At 48.8% G+C, this 22,870-nt stretch overlaps 1 protein-coding gene across 3 annotated transcripts; it reads right to left on the bottom strand.

Annotated features, from left to right (window-relative positions):
* Positions 1-7,794: 7,794 nt before the first annotated feature.
* Positions 7,795-20,291, bottom strand: SPRY1 (sprouty RTK signaling antagonist 1). 3 transcript variants are annotated; one of them, XM_058837619.1, is made up of 2 exons: positions 18,677-18,898; positions 7,795-16,255 (listed from the first exon to the last, which is right to left on the bottom strand). In XM_058837619.1, the coding sequence occupies exon 2, from the start codon at positions 16,198-16,200 to the stop codon at positions 15,238-15,240; it is 963 nt and encodes a 320-aa protein (XP_058693602.1). In that variant the 5' UTR covers positions 16,201-16,255; positions 18,677-18,898; the 3' UTR covers positions 7,795-15,237. The 3 variants fall into 3 exon arrangements, with proteins under 3 accessions (XP_058693602.1, XP_058693601.1, XP_058693600.1); XM_058837618.1 differs by lacking the exon at positions 18,677-18,898 and adding an exon at positions 18,998-19,130 and having other exon boundaries at positions 8,503-16,255; XM_058837617.1 differs by lacking the exon at positions 18,677-18,898 and adding an exon at positions 20,134-20,291 and having other exon boundaries at positions 8,504-16,255.
* Between the last annotated feature and the right edge of the window lie 2,579 nt (positions 20,292-22,870).

Below are 22,870 nucleotides of genomic sequence, written 5' to 3'. Positions count from 1 at the left end.
GGTGAAACCAACAGGCTTGTGGAACAGATTGCTTGGAGAGCCAGGAGAATCCAGGTGAAGGTACCTGCCGTGGTGGCACCTTGGCTGGACACCATTCCTCTCTGGGCCCAGGATCCCAGCAGCTGGAGCCCAGACAGGCGGGGAACAGAGCTCCCAAGCTGCCTTCGTGACACGGAACGTGTCCAATTCACACCACAGACATTCGTGTGATTTGCCAGATGAAGGGGTGGCCTTGACAGAATTAAAAGCTGCTGATGGATCAGTGAGGCCAAGAGAGCTGATGCATATTTATTTTTAAAGGTTACTATTCAAGGAAGCAGTGTAGTGCACAGCAGTAACAAAAGGATTGTGGCAACCAACAAATTATTCCCTGGAGAAAATTCCTCCAAAATTGGGTAGTGACAGAATCCAATCAGGGGGGAAAAAGGAAAAAAAAAAAAACAGACCAAAAAATCCACCAGACCCAAACACAAAGAATAAAATCCTTGCAGAACAAGGATCTTTCTCCTTTAACTTCTACAGGACTGGAAACCAGATGTATTTACTTTTTTCTTTTTCTTTTTTTAATTTATCAATTTTTTATTTTGCCAGACTGCCTAAGACTAAGCTGTCTTGAACACTGAAAATCTTCCTTCAAAAAATACCTAAAAAACAGTTTTCTTGATTTTAGTTTACAGATTACTGAATAACCCACAGGCCACCAGCTTCTCTCCTGCTATTTCTAAGTCAGTCCAGATCAAGCTGGATGGGGAGGGGAAAGGCAGGTTTGGGCTTTGTTTGATTTGGTTTTAGGCTAAAGCTCAAGGTTCGTTTATTTAGGAGAGAGATTCCCACCCCCCACATGCAGTGTATTTTAAGTTCAATGGAAAATAAGAATAGAAAACAATACAGGAGTATATAATCCACATGCCAAGTGAGGTCTAACGCACACTCAGTTCTAGGTTTTGGGGTTAGAATTTTTCAAGAAAGACTTTTCTTTTCCTCTTTTACTACATTTTACATGATTTCCATAACTTTCCTTAAATACTGACTTTTTTTGTCAACAGGTGAGTGCTAAGGTTCCCCTTTCTAAAGCTATCAAAGCTGCTTTTTGGAGAAGGATCACTTATTTCCTCCAGGGCCTGAGAGCCTCTCCCTGAAATAAATTTACTCCATGAGTAAAACACTGAGTTTGACTCCAGCTGGAGGCTTTGGAGGCAGGTTTCAGCTCACCTGCCTGAGCAGCCAGGCACAAAAAAACCCATAGGAGAGGAACAAGGGGCACTTTTGCCCCTTTGCCTCCAACAGGGATCCAAGGGCTTGGAAAGGAGCGTGCAGCGGTTCGCATCAGTGCGCGAGATGAATATAAAACCCAAACCAAACCACGATTTGTTTTTCAGTTTATTAAAGGAAATGTTTTCATATAATTAATCATGGTCCGTGAGGCTGCTTTATCCAACGCCGTTCCTCCCTACCCCCGCCATCCCACATGGAGCCTTAGCCGGACTAAAATTTTGCAAAGCCTTGCATTGTTCTCCCTGACACCGGATCAGCGGACACAAAAAAGCAACTGCCAGCTCAAAAGCAATCCGGCGATAGAGCCTGGTGCTATCTAATCAAGGGCAAAAGGTCACTTCCGAACAACTGGGCAATAAAAGATTATTTCCAGCCGCAGAACAGAAAGGCCCAGTGGTGGATGCTTGAAAGAGGGGGGTGGACGGAGGGCAAAAGGGCTCCCGTCTGTGGGAGGAAGTGCATTGAATAAAGCCAGCAGACGGGAACCATCTGGCTTTGTGCGTGGTCTGTTCTTCGGAGGAGAGAGAAAGCCCCCTCAGCGGGGCCAGTGACTCTGTGCAATGATTCAAACTTTTCTTCTTCTTCTTCCTTTTTTTTTTTTTTTTCCTTTCTCTCCCCCATCAATTTTAAAGCAGCTTTCCCAGGCACCAAAAAATTGGAAACCGGAACTCTCCTAACGGGCGGATGGATGCGCCTCATCAAGTGCAAGCTGCAAGATGGAGCCCATGTTCTATCTTGGTCATGAGAGATGGCTCTTATCAGGGAGCGAGGCTGGTTGATGAGCAGATATTTTTAGTTTGTTTTGTTTTTAAGGATGGCTTCAGAAGAAGCCTCCCAGGGACCCAGCAGAGTCAAATTCCCAACCCACCCAGTAGACTGAGTTTTGGTTGCATTTTTAAGCAGCAAACGGCATTTCCAGCAGCATCACCTTTATTATGTATACTTCATGCATTTCCCCCCTTCCTCTCTCTCCCCACTTGTTATATGGCCTCACTTGAATGAAAGCAAGAAAATAAAAGGGCCAGATTACATTCAGTCCAGTTGCCATGGCCTGTGGGAGGGCAGAATTGCAAACACTTCAGTACAAATGGTACAATCCCTCCTCCCTCCCCTCGGCCCCGCAGTTGTCCTCCATGTCCTCACTTTCCCTCGCTCCCTGGTTCGCACCGGAGGCCTTTGGCACTCGGCGGCGAGGAGCTGAATCTATTCAAGCGCCCAGACACCTCCTCCGTTCACCAGTGAATTAACTTTAAGCATGCAAATCACACTAATCCAGAATTCACAGGAGAGGAAGTCAGGAGGGTTCCCAGTGGTCTGGGAAATATTTTTCCTTTCGAGAAGGGAAGGGAAGGGGGGGGTCATTGCACTCTTCTTTAGAGCTCGCTGCAGGTCACTCTGGCTCATCTCAAAGAAAGTTTAGTTCAGAGGCTCAGCTTGACATTCATTGGTTTCTAAATCGGAACCTCTTGAGCGATTGTCCCCCAGCAATCCCAGGGATTGGGGCCTGAGCAAATACCCCCGACTAATTCTGCTGTAGTGGAGGGGAAACGAAGCAGTTAAATGTCCAGTTTATCAACAGAAAACAACAACTGAGCCTTTGTCCTAACAGGGTGCAGGAGGAAACCGTTTTGCAGGGCTCATCTGCATGAGAAACCCAGGCAGCTGGGAAACACCAACATACGGCTTGGGGGAAGATCCACGAAGACATTGGAGGAGAAAAATATTCCATACATCGGCTCTCTGTACCGCCACCTTCAAGAATGAAGTAAAAACTCTGGAATTAAAAGTTGGGCACAGCTTGACAGCTGAGGGGCTTTGTTTTAAAGGAGAAAAAAACCCAACCAACACCAAAAAATCCCACGAAGCGAAAGTTTGAATTGAGAACTTACACAGCAGCTCCTCTGCCACAGCCTATTTGTTAGAGAATGGAAAAAAAAAAAACCACCCCACTACCAAAAGCAAGGTGACCAAATGGCCAAGCCAACAGCTCTGGTATTTATTCTCTACAGCTCTGCAAGCTGAGGCAGTGCAAAGACACCAGAGTTTCTGCTATGGTCTCACCAAACAGACACGGAAAGGCAGGGCATGCAAAGCCAAAGAGGAAAACCACAGAGCTGAAATGGACCTACTATAAAGTAGGTTAAAAAACCCCTATGTCACTACTCCTGCCCCTCTTTTTTTTTTTTTTTTTTTTTTTTTTGCCACTCAGTACTGAGCTATTCTCAGTTTTACTTAGCTAAGGGTTTCTTGGCAGTCACAGGCACTTTTCTCTAAGGATTTTTAGACACCCAGAAGTGGTTGGAAAAGCACAGGCAAAGGACATTGCCCACCACATTCCCTGTCTCTCTGAGAGCAGAGCAAAAAGCCTTGCCCTGTTATTGCCCAGGGTGAGGTCTATAACCCATATAGCAGACATGGAAACTGCATTCCACTTGCTCATCAAACCCAGTGGGAAAACAGCTTGAAGGTGGGAGGGAAAAAATCCGAAATGTAAAGCAGGTGAGCCTCAGGTTAAGGCAGCTGCTGCTTTAACAGCCACTTTCAACACTTCAGAAAGTGAAACCACTTACTGGAACAACAAGTCTGTGTGCAAGGAGGAGGGGATGGCTGAGAAAATGTGTCCCTGCAACAGACCCTTTAGGGACAGGCCAAGGCAAGATGATGAGGTTATCACCAGGAAGATCACAGCCCCAAACTGCAAGGTCACAACCTGCAGGAAATTAGACAAAGCCTTTAAAGAGAAGCAAATGCAGCCTTTTCTGGAGTGCCGCACAAGAGAAACCCACCCAAAGGGCCGCTGCCATGGCCGAGCAGGACAATATCCACATTCCAGCCACAACGGAGCCAAACAGCTTCGCTGCAGTGGGGGCAGCTCCTACTCCCACGTACCATGATTAAAAACCTGGAGACTCAACAGTTGTTTCAGAGCTCCACTGGCATTCTTTGAGGCCAGAGCGTGCCCTACGCTGGGCAGCCACCCTGCTTTCCACTCCACTTAGCATTAATTACAAGCCTCTTTCTTGGATAGCTTGGCAGCTTTGTGGTTCAAGGGGGGAAGGAGCAGAGGGGGAAGAAAAAAATAAATCTCATCCTATTAAGTGTAGCCCAGCGACCAAAAGACTCTGAAAGATAGGAAACCCTTCTCAGCGTGAACAAGCAGCGGAACTGCACTTTAAAATACAGGTTTTAATTGCAAGTGGCATTTCCAAGCTACCCTGCTCCTGGGGCCACCTCGATGAGGGCCAGGCATGCTATCAGACAGTTAATACCCTCCAACAAACAGCTTCCCACTCCCAGCCACAAACAGGGTTTTAAACATGCCCCATTTGTATCACAAAAGGCAGTCAAAGCCCCTGTCCTTGCAGGAGGCTCAGCTCTAGTTAGGCACCCAACAAAGGCTAAGTTGGTAAGAACCTCCATTTGGTCTCTCTGGCTTACTCAAGCCCAGCATTTTGCTGGGAGCAGATTCTGTAGTTCTCGTAACAAGCCGCTGTAGCTTGATCACAGACCAGTTTTAGCTGATACCCTTAGCACAGACTCACCAAATCCCGTGGAGCTCCAGAAGGGATGCAGGAGAACAGCACAGCTCTCCTGTCATAAACCCTTGGGTTTAAGGCTGCAGTCTTAGGGCAAGCCTGAAGGAGATCAAGACCATACCATGACCTGACTCAAGAAGAGCAGGCCTGCTTAATATCTCTCTATATAACCAAAGGCTCTTGTTCTGGGTGTCCCCTCAGCTGTGGGAAGTTAGGGACTCCTGTGGAGCATCCCAGGTGTTCTCAAGGGGCAGAAAGGAGTTTGCCACCAGCTGAGTTGCTCAGAGCTTTCCAGGCAGATTTTTTCATTTTGCCTTGAATTTACAGACTCTGGAGCATCGGCCTGCCATGTTCTCAGCATCCTAACTGGCTTAGCCAGCAACACACACTGCCATCTCTTGCTGATGTGGGATCCTTTAGGTTTGTAACCTAAGGGAAATACATGCCAGTAATCTACTGTGCAGATGAGGCAAGCAGTCCCTATTCCTTACATCCAGTTGTAAATCAAATGGTTTCCTGCCTAAGTCTAGATAAGAATACAACCCCCAGGCTATGGACCATCTGACAGCACTGAGCCCTTTTGTTAGGGAAATGATTGCAAGTAACTCAGTGCTTTCACCTGTTCTCCTTTGCCAGGTAGCATCTCCTCTGGATGGCTGGACTCAGCTGAGGCTTCAGCAGAAACTTGAAGCTGAGACTCCTTAGACAAGAAATTCCATCTGGGGTCTGGCTTCACAGGCCACCCCTGCATTTCCAGCACAGGAGGGCAACGGAGACAGAGCCACCTCCCCCCAAAACATTCCCTGCGCAACCATATCCTGGTGAGACCTGGCTCCTGCACTTGGGAAAGTGTTTAACTCCAGGATTTGCTGAACCTGACAGCCTTTAACCTCCAGCCCTTGCCACAGCCTGTGGCAGCCCTGTCGTGAGAGATTGCTTTGAAAGCAAGCTGATGGCAGAAGAAGGATGTAGGGAATTTAAAAAAGGATTTTCCTTTCTGACTCTGGTGTATTTCTGTACAGCCTTGTCCAACTCCTCCTTTCCTTTGTGGCTGTTGTCACTCACACTTTTCCTGTCTCACTGCTGCCCTTTCTACCCAGCGAGTGGGTTTGCTCCGTGGGATGCTTCCCACCATCGCTGCAGGCACAAAACCGAAAACTCTGATGTCACATCTTGTAACCCATCACAAAGCGCCTTGGTTGAAACAGGGAGATGGGATGAGGTCATCAGGAGTTGTAACCATTCTCTTTTTTTGGCACAACACCTCCTTATCTGGGAGGCATCGCAGGGAGGGCATTGAAAAGGTTACATAAAATCAAAACAGAATTGTCAGGCTTTCCTCTCCCCAGCATTTGTTTTGGCAAATTTACATCCTCTGAAAAACAGGGAGGCAGTCATTTTCCTCAGGAGAACATCTCCTATGAGCAGGGCTGACACAAAGAACAGTCTGCCCAAGGGCACTGGGGAGGCCTTAGAGGAAGGAGGGGAAAACCTTTGGTGTGCGGATATCCCCATGTGTCTCTGTGCCCACGGAAAGCAGGAGGAGGAAAGGATTATCCATCATACAGCTCCTATCATGGGATATACTGTCATTATTGTTTTATTGTATGATATAAATGCACTCTCCATGAGCACAGAAGAGCCAGAAAAACCCTTTGCATTGGCATCTCATGGAAGCACTGCTGCAGGCTCATAGGCAGGAAGAGTGATGGGCACATACCTTGTTCATTCACATCTCCTCCATCTTCCTAAATTATCTGCAAGGAACTGGAGAAAGGGGGGAATAATCAGAATCCCCTAACAAACCTACCAGTGAGGCAGTTGTACAGCTTGGCTCCAAGCCTCTGCTCAGAATCTCTTCCTCCTCTTTTTCAGAGCCCAGTGAAGATGAGCAACAGAGGGCATGGACATCCTTCCATCTGCTCCCACTCTGGAACAGAGGTACATCCAAAATGCTGCAGCTCTGCAATCCTTCTCTCCTTCTGGGACAGTTTCTATGGTAAGATTTACAGTCTAAAAGGTATCACTGAAGTCGTAAGTACAAAGATGGGCAGCTACAACAGGAAGGAGGAAAAACAAAAGTATTTTACTGGGTTCAAGCTTTGCAGATGGTGAGAACAAGAAGTAAAAGTCATGTTCACAGTTAAAGCTAATGAAATTCTGCAATCCCCATGGGAAACTCAGAAACACAGGCATGAAACGCAGAACTGCTTCTTTTCATTTATTTTGTAATACTTTGGTTACATGTTCAAATGCAACACATGGATGGAGTGCAGGGACCGACTTTCCTCAGGTGCTGCTGGATACATCCCATTTTTGGTTCATAGCACCTGCAGTGATGTGTCTTAAGGCAGAGAGGTAAGGAAGGAGAGCACCTCTAACACAGAGAGAGGCATGAGCATCCCAATTTAGACACTGTCCATCTGCCCCAATCCAGTTTTTGATAAATTTTAATAACATTGCAAGAGCATCTCTTTGTATCTTCTTCATAGGCATCCATAGCCCTCCATTAGCAAGATAAGATTAAACAACAGCCACTTCTATCTTTATGTGGTAAAACAAGCTTCTGTATTTAAGATAAACTTTACAGGACAGGTGGTTTCCTAGAATGGAATATCCCCAAGAAAACATTTAACCATCCTACATAAATGTCAACAAGGTATGAGAAGAGTGCACCTAATAAAGGAGATAGAGACTACAATAAAAAGGGGCCCTAAATCAAAGAGCAGGTTCACACCAGCAAACACTCACTCACACACTGGGCTGATTGGAACAGGGCCCTCAGCATTGCTGCCAACCCAGCAGCTCTTCTGGTGTGGCTTTCCCTGCCTTTGCTTGGAGGTTTGACCCACACCATCACCTTGCTGGGGTTGTGGCCGGGACTGCATCCACAAAACTGCCCATGCGGGTTCTGTATTGGGAGCTCGGTGTGCACTCCTACCTTTATCGGCTCTTAAAAAAAAAAAAAAAAACGGAAAAAAAAAGGGGGGGGGGGGTGTGGAAACGCAGAGCAAACATTATCTATTGTTAATTACCTGTAAAGTAGGGCTTTTGCCACTTCCCCAGTTTCTAAGAGCTCTGAAGTGAAACCTGAAAGAAGCCACCCATTGTTTCCAATTGTGCAAGAGCCAGGAGCAAATAGGGCTCAAATTGCAGCTCTGAAAGGCAGCAGGAAATTGGCAGCCCGGTAATCTGCTCCCCACCATTCAGGGGAACAAAGGCGACATTCCTCCTCAAGTAGTCACCATTAGAAACCCAAGGCTGATCTATTTAGTAAGGCCCACAGAATAAATCTGTGGAAATAAAGAGTTTTAATTAGAAGGCCATAGGATATGGCTCTAGTTTCCAGCCCTGCAAGTAACATGTATTATTTAGGCTCTTACCTCGTTTCCCACATATCCAGACGCTGACACCCAGACATCAGCACTGCTGCCATTGAAAAAAAAACCCCGCAAAAACTAATAAATATGGAAACTGTTCATTACAGGTGGATCATACCGTACAGTGTGCTGTACCAAGAACGTTTCCAATTGGTCCCTGTCTTGGGATTATATATTTTCCCCCTAGAGTACTAACAATCCTTCTAACCCACCACACCCTCCCCATCTATGGCATGTTTTAAATATTCTCCAGAAAGTGCTAGTTTCCAGAAGGAAGGGGTTTCTCCCTCCCATCCATCCATCCATCCATCCATCCATCCATCCATCCATCCATCCATCCATCCATCCATCCATCCATCCCTCTGCACAGAATGACTCAGTAATTAAACACTGCTGGTCAAAGGCTCCTGGTTGTGCCAGTGCCTCAGTGTGGCTCCAGCCCTCCAGCCCAAGTTTTCCCAGCAGCCAAAGAGAAGTGTTTCCTTCGGAGCTGTTCTGTCAGGCACAGTTAATTTAAGAGAATTTAAGTCCAAGTGCAAAATGCTCTGAGACACTTTGCAATTTTTGCCACCTGAACAGGTAAAGTTGTCCCAACCCCAGTGTGTTAGAAGTGTCAGGAGGGAGAGCAGATGAGATTAACTTTTCCAGGGGATTTACGTGCACCTGGCAGCAGTGATGGATAACTCTGGAACTATCATGGCAAGTGCTTCTGCTCCAGTACAGGGCAAGGGATGGAAAGTGAGGATACAAGAACACAGGCCCTAGAACTCCAGGTTTGAAAGCCCATACAAAAATCTCTGTGGAGACTCCAGAATGGCACCTTCCATTGCTACCACTTGCTACAGAGAGACCCCTTGACTATTCAACACAGCAGAACTGTTGCATTTTCAATTCTAACAGTGTTTCCTCACATACTCTTGGCAGATCAGTAAATTCAAGCCCAAGTACAGCCAAAGTTTGGCAAAGCTCATACCGGAGTTGAATTTCGGAACAGAACAAATTCACGACATCCAGCTATCCTGTATTTCCTGCCCTAACTGGGTTTATCCTCACCTTGAACTGGATGAGACACAGCACGTGTAAAAATGTATTAAATCAAAAAGTGCCTCAGTGACAGCACAGGTGCTCCTGTAGTTGTAGCACATTTCATCCAGAAAAGTTTTGCATGCCATGTAGAAAAATGGACAATTATTCCCTAAAAGGAAGGGGTCAGGTAAATGAGACTGGATTTAGGTAAGACTTTGGTATAAAAAGAAGGTACTGTGAAATCTCCCAGTATCCAGGTTAGAGAAAAGCTCCAGCACTTCCCCTTCCTTTCAGGCAATTAGTTTATAAATTTTTATCTGCAAGTGTGCTACTCATAAAGTGCACAGGTCCAAAAACAACAAATCAGACATCACACAAGAAACAAAGCTTTGGAGAGAACCTTCACCAGGTCATGTAAATTCATCTCTTCCTCCTGCTTGGAGTATGGAAGAGGAATCCTCACGGCACTGCAAGAACTCTCAGGCAGTTTGGAAATTGAAGTGTGTGCCAGAGAACAGGAGGTTTCATTTAAAACAGCCATTGAGTGGTTAATCAGTTATGTAATATCAGCCTGTTTAGGGAGCTCCAGCTCCTTCTCACAGTCACTTTATCCCACAAACTAAGGACATCCTAACATTTATGAGCACTGGCCATTCCTGTCACCCAGCCCACTCATTCACTGGTGTAAATCCATCAGCTCCATTCAGAAGAAATATTCCATGGAATAAACCCGCTCATACTCCGGCAGCGACCCTGCGGGGTCAGGCAGGATGTCCCATTGTGCTCCTTCTTGCACAAACACAATGGGGTTCAGCCCCTGGGGGCAGAGACTCTGTCAGGCTGTTTGTGCCTCCTGACATCGTGTTCTGCAGGATGTTTGTTTTCAGGTCGGGGCACCGAAGGTGTAGACAAAGCTTCACAAAACAGGGCCGTGCTTACAAGGCCAGAGCCACGGCTATCAGGCACACCTTTCTCCAAGGACTGACCAAAAGGATGTTTCTCTGCTCCAAAATAAAGTGCTACCACACTTTCAAGCTAATTTTGGAATATGTACTTCTCCTGGAAGCACACTCTGTCTCTTATAATGCTGCCCCATGCATGTATCAGGAATACTGAGAAATCCAGGTGAATTTCTGGTTCTTTTCTGATGCTAAAATCAAAAGTTATTCATTAAGACTAGTGTCTCATCCATACATACTTAAACTGAAAAGCCAAGCCATGTGTGGTTTGCAGGGAAACTTTCCCCAATTTGTATTTATTGGTCAGTAAATGAGGCAGTATCTCAAGACACCTTCTGCAGGAGGAGTGGGAATGGCAGCTCCTGGGAAAACCAACTGCACTGCATCCGTTTATCACAAATACAAACTGAGGGGTAAACACCACTCTGGAGATCACAAGGTTTTTGAGCAGATCCTTCCAGTGAGCAGAAAGCTCCTTACCACGGCCTCCCCATGGCTGGGTACCTAATGCCAAGGGGAGAAGCCATGCCTTGGCTCCTCCCACCAGCCAGAGGAAGGTGAAACACTGCCACGGAGAAGAACTACAAATGATTAAGAGCTGCCCCAAAAGCAAACTGCCCTCCAAATGAAGGGTCATCAGAATAAGACCTGTGCAGCCCCATGTGCTGTCTAAGAAGGCTGGTAAATCCAGCTGTGTGAGAGCAGAACAGAATTTTATTCCAGGTTTTTTGAAGCACCACCATATGACTGACACAAATGCTGCAGCTGGAAGAAAGCCAACAATTAATCAGGATTCCTTAGAATTTGGAGGCAATTTTAGCAGAACAAGAAATGCAGAAGTATCCGTGAGTCCTGAAGAAGATTTTTCCTCCAGGACAAAAATCTATTACTTCATATAAGTCCATTAAAACACTTCATCTAGCCCCTTTAATCCCTTTTAACAGATTTGCTTTATCACAGACGGAGGAGCTAATCCTCTCCTACCTGTCTTTATGATATGGAACCATAAACAAGAGCAAGTACTTTTCATTTGTTAGGCATTATCCCCCCTTGAAAAACACCCTCACCCACCCCAGCAGTGGTGTAATGGAGCCATCTTTGGAGAAACACCCTGACTCTGAGGGCAAATTCTCACCCCGGCCATGGATTCCTCCAGCATGGAACATGGAAACTTTATCTACCCATTGGTTTTATTGCTAAATTACTGTTTCCTAAACTCATCTCTTATCACGAGTTTCAAGACATTAAGCAAAGCAAGAATTCCAACTTTCTGGACTTCTCTTTTTTCCTTCAACGCAGACCTTACACGCCTGAGGCCTCTGCTGTTGGAACCAGATGGCAGCCTCAGCCAAATCCATCACCCACCCATGCAATTAGGTCAGTAGGTCAGCTGAACTTACTGCCTAATTACACCATCATTTTACACAGAGTTCTCTTGGCTTCTCAAAAGAAGATCTCAGAAATATCATGGGAAAAAAGTCACTTTTTATGTTGCAACAGGCTCTGACAGTCTGTCGCTCTGCAGATGCGGAGGTGTAACCTCAAACAGCCCCTGATAAATTTGGGGCTGAAGGACTGAAATGTGCACTTCAGTGCCCTAATTGCTGGAAATCCCCACAGCAAACCCCCTTCCAACAGAACACAGCATCCTTGGATGGATGGAAAGTGAAAAAGACACAGTAGCAGACCACTTGGGCCATATTTAAAGTAACCTGTGTCTCTTCAGGCTGTGGAGGCTTCACAGCTTCACTTCACCCAGCTGTCAGCTTGCTCCGTTCTCTTTCAGCTGTACTCTCATGTGACCCTCCATGGTTCTACACCACAAAATCCAGCTGCCTGAATGAATCCCCAGTCATTTCCATGGCATAGTGGCAATGACATTCCAGAGTACCCAGAAGTGAGCTCAGATATATTTGGATGTTAAATACAAAGCATACAGCATCTAACCCAAGAGAAAAATACATTATTCTCATTTTTCTAACACTGCCTGCTCTACCTGGCAATTAGAAAACCATGTAAGACCTGCAAGGAACTGTTTTCTTCTCTTTGCTGTGTAGGTCCAAATCAATTTTTTCTCCAGAGGAGCTGCACCCTCAGGTTATTCCCAAAATCTGGTTAGTAAAGGGAGTATGATTAACTAGAGCGTAGCTTTTGTTTTAAAAAAAGAGATCTGAAACAGTGCCACGACATAGGACAATCACTAAAGGACGGAGAACATCCTCTTCTGCTAGGAACCAACCCAAGCCCCCAGGTAAGTCACCTGGCTGGAATAAAAAAGAGACAGCGGTACAGAGGGCAACGTTTTCCTTGAGGAGGCACAAGCAGCGCCCTTGGAGCAAAGGCCCCGAGCAGGGAGCTGGCTGTGGTCCAGCTGTGAGGAGGCAGTTGGCTCCGTGTTCCCGGGTGTCAGCGCACAGTTACCAGTGGACATCTCTGGCCAGCACCGGACAAGGCCTCCATTGTGTCCGCGGGGCCACTTGCAGCTGTCGCTCTTCGAGACGCACGGTGATAGCGAAGGAGTGCAAGTCCCTGCTCCTCGGGAACATTCCTCTCCTGGCTTTGCTTCCTCTCGGGAAATCTCGGAAAGCAGAATCTGTGTGCATCCAGTGCTGCCCCACAAGCCCCCCAGCCCGTCACTTGTGTCACACAGAGGAGCAGCAGCAGCCGCATCCTGCAAAGCGTTCCTAGACGCACTCGGATGATGATTTCACTTTGTGCCTCTCAGGGGTCATCTGTGCTGCTTAATAAAAGAGCAGCTTTTCAGTCAGCTCCATTCGGTGACACTGCGTCAGTTGGCATGGAATTAACTACAAATCATCACCGTGCTGGGAGTCAGAGCAGCTTGAATATGGCAACTCAAAGCAGCAGGACTTAAAAAAAGAGCAAGATATGACACATTTGTCAAGTCATCGCTCTGTTCTGAAGTGGAGCTTCTCTAGAACCACTTACTCTGAACACCATGTGAAACTGCATCCATTTAAAACTTTTAAAGTTCAGGAGAATTGTGATGTAACCTTGACCCACATGAGGAAAAGAATGAGGTCTCCCCTTTCACTCTTAATGAAAAGCTTTTTCTGTGGAATGTGTGTTAAATGGCCACAAGTAGCTGTGACACTTAGGTCACCCTTAAGAGCCTTTAATTTAAAGACAGAAGATTCAGTTGACATTGGAAAACGTATGGGAAAACAACCGAATAAGTCACAGACGTGGGCCCAAGCGCGCACACACATTCCCAGATTTCAAAGCTACCAAACTACAGCAACACAATCACTGTTTTTCATCCTGCCTCCAAGCTTTTTATTTAAAATCCAGCTGGGAAGATTCATTTCTTCAGCTGCTGCACAGTTTAACCAGACAGGAAGTTCTAGATAGGAAAATTTTAAATGGCTTTGCATGTTAATGTGGTATTCCTTAAGAAAAAACAAAAAATAATAAAAAAAAACCCAACAAAGAAACAACTTGGAAGTTGTGGTTTCCTCCTCCACAACTGTATTTCCAAATTCTTTGGTAAATAAATAGAGCCTCCGTTTCTTGGCACTGTTAAGCACAACACAGATTCAATTGTATTAAATATCCCTTATTTGATATATAGTTGGCTTAAACTTAAGATTAGGTAAACTAAACTAGAGCACAGACTAGTGGCTTTGAAGTACCAACAGGAGGTTGTTTGCCACCTGACAGACCTGAAGGAGGAACAGCCCAGCAATACACACACGTAGCTCACAACCTGTCATTGTAACAAAAGAACTCCAGAGGCGTTTTCATTAATTAATATATTTTCTGCATTATAGTTAACATATGTACTTTCTTCGTGTCATCCTTATTTCGTTAAGTATTGATATTTTGTTATATTCAGACATGAGTACATTTTCGAAGTCTTTTGCAATAAATATCATAAAATAATAGAGATTCACATAATAAATATTCTTTACAATAAAAAAAGTTTTAACAGACTTTTGTCTTAAAAATAGTTGGGATTCAACTTTGTGTTTTATACATAAAATATACAAAAAAGGACCACAATTTGTGGCTAAGGCAATAAAACAGGGACAGAATAAAATTATAAAGTACAGAGCAGAGCTAAACTCACTAAGCCAAAGGATCACAAGAGACTTGAAGGATTCAAGAACGTTTAGGTGACTCAATGACACCTGAAGGCTGTTTGGATATATGAACACCACCAACTTTAATATCAACTGATACTGACAGACTATAAAAACGGGATTAGGAGGGTGGAGTGAGCAATATCCTTCAAAGACTGGACAGCAAAAGAAACATGAGTATGTTGCAGCCACAATGTCTCCAATGTGAAGATCTGCACAGTGTAGCAAAAACTGAAGTTACATTGAAAATGTAAAATAGAAAAAATGAAGAAAAAAAGGGCAGGGCAATTCTCAGACCTGAGAATGCTCCAAAAGTTAAGACAAAAAGAGAGGGGGGGTGGAAAAAAAAAAGATGCAAAAAGAAGCAGGCTGCTTATAGAAGAGTCAGGCCTTTCATTTGGTGAAGCCTTTATTTTACATCCCTCTCCAGAAAGAACACACACAAAAAGTTATTTCACAATCCAGCTCACTCAGGGAAGTTATTCTTCCTTGGCACCCGGGAGGTTAAGGAGAAAAAAAAAACATAACTTGCTGAGAACAAAAAAAAACCAAAAACAACAAACAAAAAAGACATCTTTGGGAAGATATTCACAGAGCAAGAAGCTTCAAGAGCCCAGTGAGCCCTCACTGTCTCTTTCAGGAGTGGTTCAGTTGCAAACTCAAAGACCCTGCCCGAGCGAGCGGCAGGTGCAGATCCCAGGTCCACACTTACCAAAGAGCAGCAGCGACTGCGTGAAACGCTCCACACTCAGCCAAGTCAGTAGGAGGAGGAGAGCAAAGATGCAAGGGGACGAACTCATGTGTCTGAAGTTGGGCAGACAGAAAGGAAAGGAAAGGAACAGTCCTCCCAAATTGGGAGTGGAAGGGGGGAAGAAGAAAAGATGGGAGGAGGGGAAAAAAAAAAATCAGCTACAACCTGAAAAACTGAAGTTGGAGGAAGTAAACCTCCCTCCCAAAATCATGAGGGCTTGCCCTGACCCCGGGAGGGGCAGCTCTCCAGTTTACAATAGACCGTGTTGGAGTTCTTGCACCGGCACCCCGGACGATTGACGCGGTCGTAGCACCCCCGGCAGAGTTTTAGGCATCCTTTGGCCGGAGGGTAGCAGAGCAAGCAAGGCAGGAACAAGGACATGGCTCCCATGCACAGGTACCTAGAACAGCAGTGTGACTGGGAGCAGGAGCAGGGATTATCCGCGTACGAGTCCCCTTCATCGTCGTTGGAACAGTGGTAGAAGATCCCTTTGACCAGGCACATGCAGGTGCCGTACTCCACCATGCTCTCGGCCGAGCACAGGCACTGCCGGTTGCAGGCCAGGCAGGAGGGCAGGGCCCGCGGCGCCGTGCACTCCCCGCACTTGCACTTCCCGCACTGCTCGCAGATGAACTTGTGCTGCGTCAAGTCCTCTTTCAAAGGCCCCTTCAGATCGTCCACGATCAGGGCCGACTGCTTGGGCTGCGCCCGGATTGTCCGGTCGGATCTGTGGCCGGAGCCCGGCCGGGAGGGCGGCGAGCGCCCCAGCAGCCCTTGCTCCGAGGAGGCGCTGCTGTTGCTGCCGGAGCTGGCGGCGCTGCCCGTGCTGGTGGATCGGCTCAGGACGGGAGCCCTGGCGTTATGCTGATGCGCCACGTGCCCCGCGTGGCCGGGCCTGTGCTCGTAGTTGTTATTCACATTAATCGGTATAATCTCGTGAGTCCTCTCATGCTTCTCCTGCCTCGGCGCCGTCCGCGGACCCGACTTTTTCACCACCGACGGCCCCTCGGTGTATTCGTTGCTGCCCCTGATGGCCTTGATCTGGTCCAGTGACAAGATGGTGGTGGGCTGGCTGTCCCTGTCATAGTCCAAGCGCTGCCGGCTGTCCAGGGAGGGCTGCTGAATCACCACCAGGGAGCCGCCGCTGCCATGCTGACTTTGGGGCTCCATCTGTAGGGATCTCTGCTGCTGGCATTCAGCGGGAACCTGGCATGCATCTGAAATCCTGAAATGAGGAAGGAGACAGAAGGTGTAAATAAACACCGCGTGCGTACATAGACACACACAGGAGATCAAGGGCAGCGGAGGGATGGAGCGCGGGACACTTTCTGAAAACAGAAATGATCTGGCAAAGCCCAAACTGCCCCAGCCACCTGGTACCGATCACTTTCAGCAGGGGATTACAGCAGTGCTGAGGATCTGGCCAAAGTCCAGTAATGGGGGAGAGTCTGGGTATGGCATCATAGATGAGGAATGTAAAGGAGACCCCATGCCATTTTAAAAAAAAAAAATTTTACAAAGTTTAAAAATCCAGTATTAACTTGTATGCTGACTTGGCAAGCCATGGGAAGTGCCTCTCCCATGCTACTGAACTCAACATCTGTCTCTAGCAACAGCAGTTCCGAATGCCCCCGACACTGAGCTGGAAACAGCCAAGAACACCACCACGTTCGTGTTTCGTATGGCAGTGAGGAACCAGCAGAGTTCTCACTCTGCTGCCTGAATCTGCAGCATCAGAAAGCTCCACAGATTTGCTTCCTAGTGCATTTGGAAAGTCTCCCTCTTAAAGTGACGTATGTGCATTACAGAGTCCTGAACTAAGTGCTGTCAAGTGGCCAAGACATTTTCTGTGAGAAAGCAACTCAGCCTACACATCTAATATGCTCCTTTATAAAATCAAAACAAGGGTGCAAACAACCTGCTTTGAAATATTTCCTGACCACAGGCTGCAGTGTGAAAGAAAAATGGGGCAGAAAAGGCTTAGATGAACTAGGTGTCAAACAAAAAGTACCTGAGGATTTATGAGAATAAGAGCAGATAAAACCACCTCAACAACCACCTCAAAACACAAAGAACAAATCCATTTTCACAAGACAGACCAAAAGCTTCTCAAACAAACAGAATATCTGCTCATCTATCGTTTATAAATAGTAAGGGAATAGTAGGGATGTTAAACATTTCCATCCTGCCTAGCTAGAGACATGAAGATTGCAACACTGACTGAGAAAACTGCAGTGACAGTTCTGCACCTACACGAAAATGTAGCCAAGTGCCTCATTTATGCAGGGAAACAGGACAACAATCTGCTTTGCTTTACTGTCAAGCCAAAGAAAAAGTACCTTTTCACTCCCCCCCAAGATGCCCTGTTTACCTGAGAGCAGGGAAAGGTAAGCGCTATCAAGCGTTTCAAAAACTCATCCAATAACCCTAAGAAAGTGTCTTGCCTACCCAGAGCACAGCCAGCACGGAGCTGTTCTCCACTCCAGAGAGAAAAAGGTGTGGTGGTGTGGAAGCACAGAAAGAAGAAGAAGAGGAAAGGTTTCCTCTGGCAGGCAGTCACCATGGGCAGAAAGTGACAGCTTCTGCCGTGACACAAAGTCTTTGTCCTCATCCAGTAACCAAAGATTTCATTTTACATCTAACATCATCTGTGTGGGCTTTGCGGTCACCAGATTAAACAGAAAACCAAACACTCTCATTTCTAATTCACAGAACTGAATCATGGCTCGGTTGGAAGGGACCTAAGAGACTTGTGCAGTCCCAAAGCCCCTGGCCATGGGCAGAGACACCTTTCACTAGACCAGGTGGTTCAGAGCTCCATCCGACCTGGCCTTGGACACTTCCAGGGATGGGGCGTTCACGTTTTCCTGTGCCAGTGCCTCACCACCCTCCAGCAGAGAATTTGCTCCTACCCCACACACAACAAGCCGCCTTCTTCACGAGCACTGAATACAAATCCACAACAGACCATGGGTGAATGAATGTGAAAAGGGAAAGATTTACAGCTGTACCAGCCAGGAGCTGGGCTCCCTAGGGGATGAAAAACAATATCCCAAGAAAATGCGAAAGACATCCAGTGCCATCTTTGGGGGGAAAGCGCAACATCAACGCGGTGCAGACTGACAAGCCCAGCTGCAGACCGGGGCGAGAGTTGAACCAGCCACCTCCACCCCTGAGCAGATCGCTCGTAAACTGCTTCCCCCACCCCAGACAGTAAAATAAAAAAAAATAAAAATAATAAAGCAAAATAATAAACGCACGGCGCAGGCGGCGAGAGAGAGAACCTCACGGTTCTGCACCCGGGGCTGCGCTCCCTCCCCGCACCTCGGGGGTGGGATCCCGCTTCCCTCCCCTTCTCCACACTCGCTCGGACACGCCGCCAGCCCCCCCCGTCCCGCCCGCTCCCCGCAGCCCCGGGCGGGCGGCGGCGGCGCGGCGCCCTCTGCGCCCCGAGCGGAGCGGAGCGGATCACGGCGCTGACGGGGAGGAAGGAAGAGGAGGGGAAAAGGGGAAGAAAAAAAAGTTATGAATGAAAACATAGGCTTTTTTTTTTTTTTCTCCTTTTCCCTCCTTCTCTCTCTCTCTCTCTCTCTTCCACAGGGGAAGGCAGATCTTAGCCCGGCGCTGCCTCGGGAGGGCGGATTACCTGGCGCTTAAAGCGGCAGCCGAGCGGCCGCTCAGCGCCGGGGGTTCCCCGCGGTGCGGCTCGGCACCCGCCGCCTCAGCCCCTCCGGCCCCCACCTGCGAGGAGCGTTCGAGGGGTGTTTCTGACGTTCTGCTCGTTCGCAGCCGGCCCCGGTTCCCAGCAAGCCTTCCCGCAGCAGCCCGGTGCCTCCGTTCCGGGCGGGGGACGGCGGGAGGGTGGTCGGGGCCGCCCCTCGCCGGGCGGGCGCCGCAGCGCCCCGCGGCACCTGCTCGCTGCGGCAGCGCCGGCCGCGGTGTGAGCGCACGGCGGGTCCCAACTTACTGATGTGCAGGGAGCCACCGGGAACGGCAAATCCAGCGGGCGGGGGGCGGCGGGGCCCCGGCTCCTCGCTCTGCCGGCCCCCGGGGCGGGGAAGGCCGGCGGGCTGCGCTCCTCGTCCCCGCACAGCCCTCGCTCGCCGATCTCCACGTCCTACTGGGCCAGCGGAGAAAAGCCCCGCTCTGCTGCCCACCGCAGCTCCCCTCTCCCGGGGGTCAGCATGCAGCGGCCCGGGCCGCCCGGGGAAGGGGCTCTCCTTCGGCCGCAGCTCTCTGGGTCCGGAGGCAACGGGGAGCAAATCCAGCCCTTCCTGCAAAGCGGAGCGTCTGGATCGAGCCTCAGGCGGCTGCAGGCTGCGGCAGGCAGCGGGGCTGTTGCGATGCAGGTCTCCGGGAAGAGGCGGCGGGTGCGCGGCTCCTGCTCCGGCTGTTTATTTCCCTTTGCGATCGCAGAGTGCAGGGCTGCGGTCCCGCTCCGGCGCTCGGCTTCACCGCATGGTCCTTGCCGCAAGTCCCGTCTGGCAAAGTGCAACCACCACCTCTGGTGCGAAAGATTTGGTTGGCTTTTTTTTTTTTTTTGATTGCTTTTTCGCTTCGATTTTTTTATTTTCTTTCTAAAGCGGTCACGAAGCGGCTCTGGCTCTCCAGGCAGAGCTGAGCGAACTGCGAACGAAGCCAGAGGCAGCGCAGTGCAATGGCCCTGCGAGCTCCCTGCACACAGCCATGTGCTGGCTGTCGCTGCCGGGGGCCGAGTGACAGGCTCGGGGCAGGGGCAGGACGCGGCGGGGAGAGGCGGCCCCGCACGCCGCAGTCTGGCACCGAGGTCTCCGCAGGCTCGACAGGGTCGCGCAAAGCTCCGACGCGCCGGAGACCCCGCGTCGGGCGGGGACGGGCGAGTACCGGCCCGGAGCTCCTCCGTGAGCAGCGAATCGCGCCCAGTTCAGCGCTGCCGGCCCGGGGAGCCGAGCCCCGGCTCTCCCGCCCGCTGCCCCGCGGAGCAGCGAGCGCGGCTCGCCCGCACCTCCCGCACGCCTCGCAGCGCGGCCGCCCCCAGCGCGGCGCGGGGAGCCCCGGCCGCCCGCCCGCACCTGACCCGGCGGGAGGGGGGTGTGCGGAGCGGCGAGCGCCGCCCGGGCTTACCTAGGGCCGGGGTGAGCGCCCGCCTCCCGCGGCACATTGGCGGCGCGGATCCAGCCCGGGCAGTGCCGGCAGCCGCTCCGCGCTGCCCCGCCGCCGTTCCGGAGTGACTCGGGCCGCGCCTCGCCGCCTTTCAGCGCGCAGCCCCCGCCCGCCGCCGGCCGCGCCCCCCTGATGTCAGTGTGCCTCCGAAATCCCGGCGTGGATTCCCCGCCCTCCCGCCGGGAGCCGCTCCCGCGCGGGCACCGCCGCTCCCGCGGGCCGCCAGGGAAGGAAGGAAGGAAGGAGGGAAGGAGGGAGGGAAGGAGAGAGGCAGGACCTGCCCCTCTCCGGCTCCGGCCCCGCGCTGTCCCGGAGCTGCGGCTCCTCCCGGCCCCGCGGCCCCGCCGGCAGAGGGAGCGCCCCGGGGGCTCGGCCCGGCGGAGCTCGGAGCTGGCCGGTCCCACACGCTGCCCCCGACCGCCGGGCACTGGGCTCTGCTGCAGGGCTGAAGTTCTGCCACGCTCCTCCGACAGCGTTACACAGAGATTCTCGTCTGTGTTTTACCGCCAGCGCCCTTCAAGCCAGGTGGAACAGCCCTTCGTTTATATTCACGAGGTATCTTCTGCTATTGCAGAAGCAGCTGAGGACCCGAGAGAAACATTCCCTCTTGTCATCCTGCCATGAGATAGGAAGATAGGAAGCTTCTTCCCACTGTTTTACGGCTGGCACTGCAGCACCAGAGATGATACGGGTTATTGACCCGGCTGACTCTCTCCTGTCTTTCCAGCCCTGCCTCGGCAAGGTCCCACCCAAAGCTCACCACTGCATCTCTGCCATGGTGCCAGAGATGCAGGGATGCTTTCCAAGCCTGTAGTTTTATGGCCAGATATCATCTTTGATGTAAGATTTTTGGGGGTTTGGTTTGGTTTTTCTGTGAGTGGAATATTTTAACAGGCCACCAAAAGAAGATGGGAAAGTGATGTAAAGCACATCCAAATTCTGAGAATTATTTCATAACAACATGTAAAGTATTGGAATAGTTGAGACTTGGCTAAACACCACTCAGCCTTAAGTTTATCTGAAGCATACTAACAATCTCTTTCACAAAACAAACCAAAACAACATTCTCCTACCTTTTACCCCAAAGAAAAGAAGTATGTGCTAAGGATATGTGAAGCTGCTTAGCAGGAACATTCATCCAAAAGCAAACAATCCCTACAAACAGGATTGTACCACAAAGGTGGTACTTGGTGACAGTCTGTGCACCCAGCTCACCCTCATGGATGCAGCACCATTGTTTTTCATTAAACTTCACTAAGCTCAGAAAGAATCACCTAAACTGCGTTTTTGAAATTTTCATCATTATGCACAACCTTTTCCTGAACCACCTGTTTCTCTATGAAATCAAATGTGTGCTCATTAGAGGTTCTACACTGAATACTAGAATCTAGTACTAGTGGTAGTATGACCTGTGATACTTCTGAGTTTGTAATGAACAGATTGCTGATACCGACCATGAATACCATTCTCCAGTGACAGAGGCTCAAAGGACAAACAATGGAAGAGAAATCCTTGGTGTGGAATAAAAGCATTCCAAATCAGCATTAATACTGCTGTGGGGTTTAGAAAATGTGGCTGTTCACCAAAAGCAGGCACACCTCATGCACACCTGGAGCACAAAGTACATGACCATTTTCAGTGAAATCCATCTGAAAACTTTGGAACCTATAAAGAGTTCAAACAAACAAAAAACCCAACTGAAGAACCAAAATGGCTAAGAAAATGAAAAAAAAAAAACCAAAAACCAATTACTCCTACAGAGTAGTCTTAGTGGTGCTGCAAGTTAATCTTGGAGCCTTTGGAGGTAGCAGGGCTCTCTTCTCACAAAAGTCCATATGCATTTTTCCTAGGATATGACCATAAAAACACCTCAACACCTCTCTTTTCACATCTCTAAAGCCAGTATCACCTTAAAAAAACAAAACTATGCCAAGTGTAAGAGCTTGATTTTAGAAACATAATACTGGGTTTAAATGGGTCAGTCAAATAACCAAGAGTACTGGCAGGTGTTCATTATCACCTGGCATCTGAATTAATACTTCACTGAAAGAAGGGAAAACCCTCCAGCAATATCCAAAGGCTCTCCACAGGCTCAAGCAAACATTCCTGCACCTCACAGGAGTTCGTCTCACTGGATTATCCCTGGAAATTATAGCAGTGAGAAGTTCTGATAAGAAAAATGAGAGCTACATTCTGGAGAATGAACTGGCATTTATGCCTACATCCCGGCACAGCCTTAATTTGAAGATTGATGCACAGGCAGGAATCTGATGCAACCAAGTTATTTTCTATCTCCAAACCATCCTCTAGAGGTGGCCCAGCTGACATCGAGTCCAGCCCTCTATGCCTGATGTAAATCCTTCAGAAAAACCTGCCAGAATGGGGTTCAAGAGACTGAGTGATGGCCAAGAGCAGTGACCCAATCCCTGTTTCCACTTTCACTTTGAGGATCTGAGATTACTGGAGATAATCCATCCCCACCTTCTGCAGATGCTACTTCTCCCTCATGGCAGCCTGAGTACCAAAAGGTGTGTAGGACAGAATGAAAGCGCAATCCATCCTCAGCTTTTTGTTTGGTTTTCTTTCTAATCCACACCTAAAAGTAACTTTTATCTCTAGGTGGCTTAACTGACCTTTGTAAAGATGCACTGGATAAACTGTGATCCTCCCACTGTCAGTAACAGCTATTTCCATGGTG

The sequence above is a fragment of the Poecile atricapillus genome, chromosome 4, assembly GCF_030490865.1.
Source record: "Poecile atricapillus isolate bPoeAtr1 chromosome 4, bPoeAtr1.hap1, whole genome shotgun sequence".
Taxonomy (NCBI): Eukaryota; Metazoa; Chordata; class Aves; order Passeriformes; family Paridae; genus Poecile; species Poecile atricapillus.
Note: the sequence above shows the minus strand (reverse complement) of the source record. Positions and strands in the feature narration are given on the sequence as shown.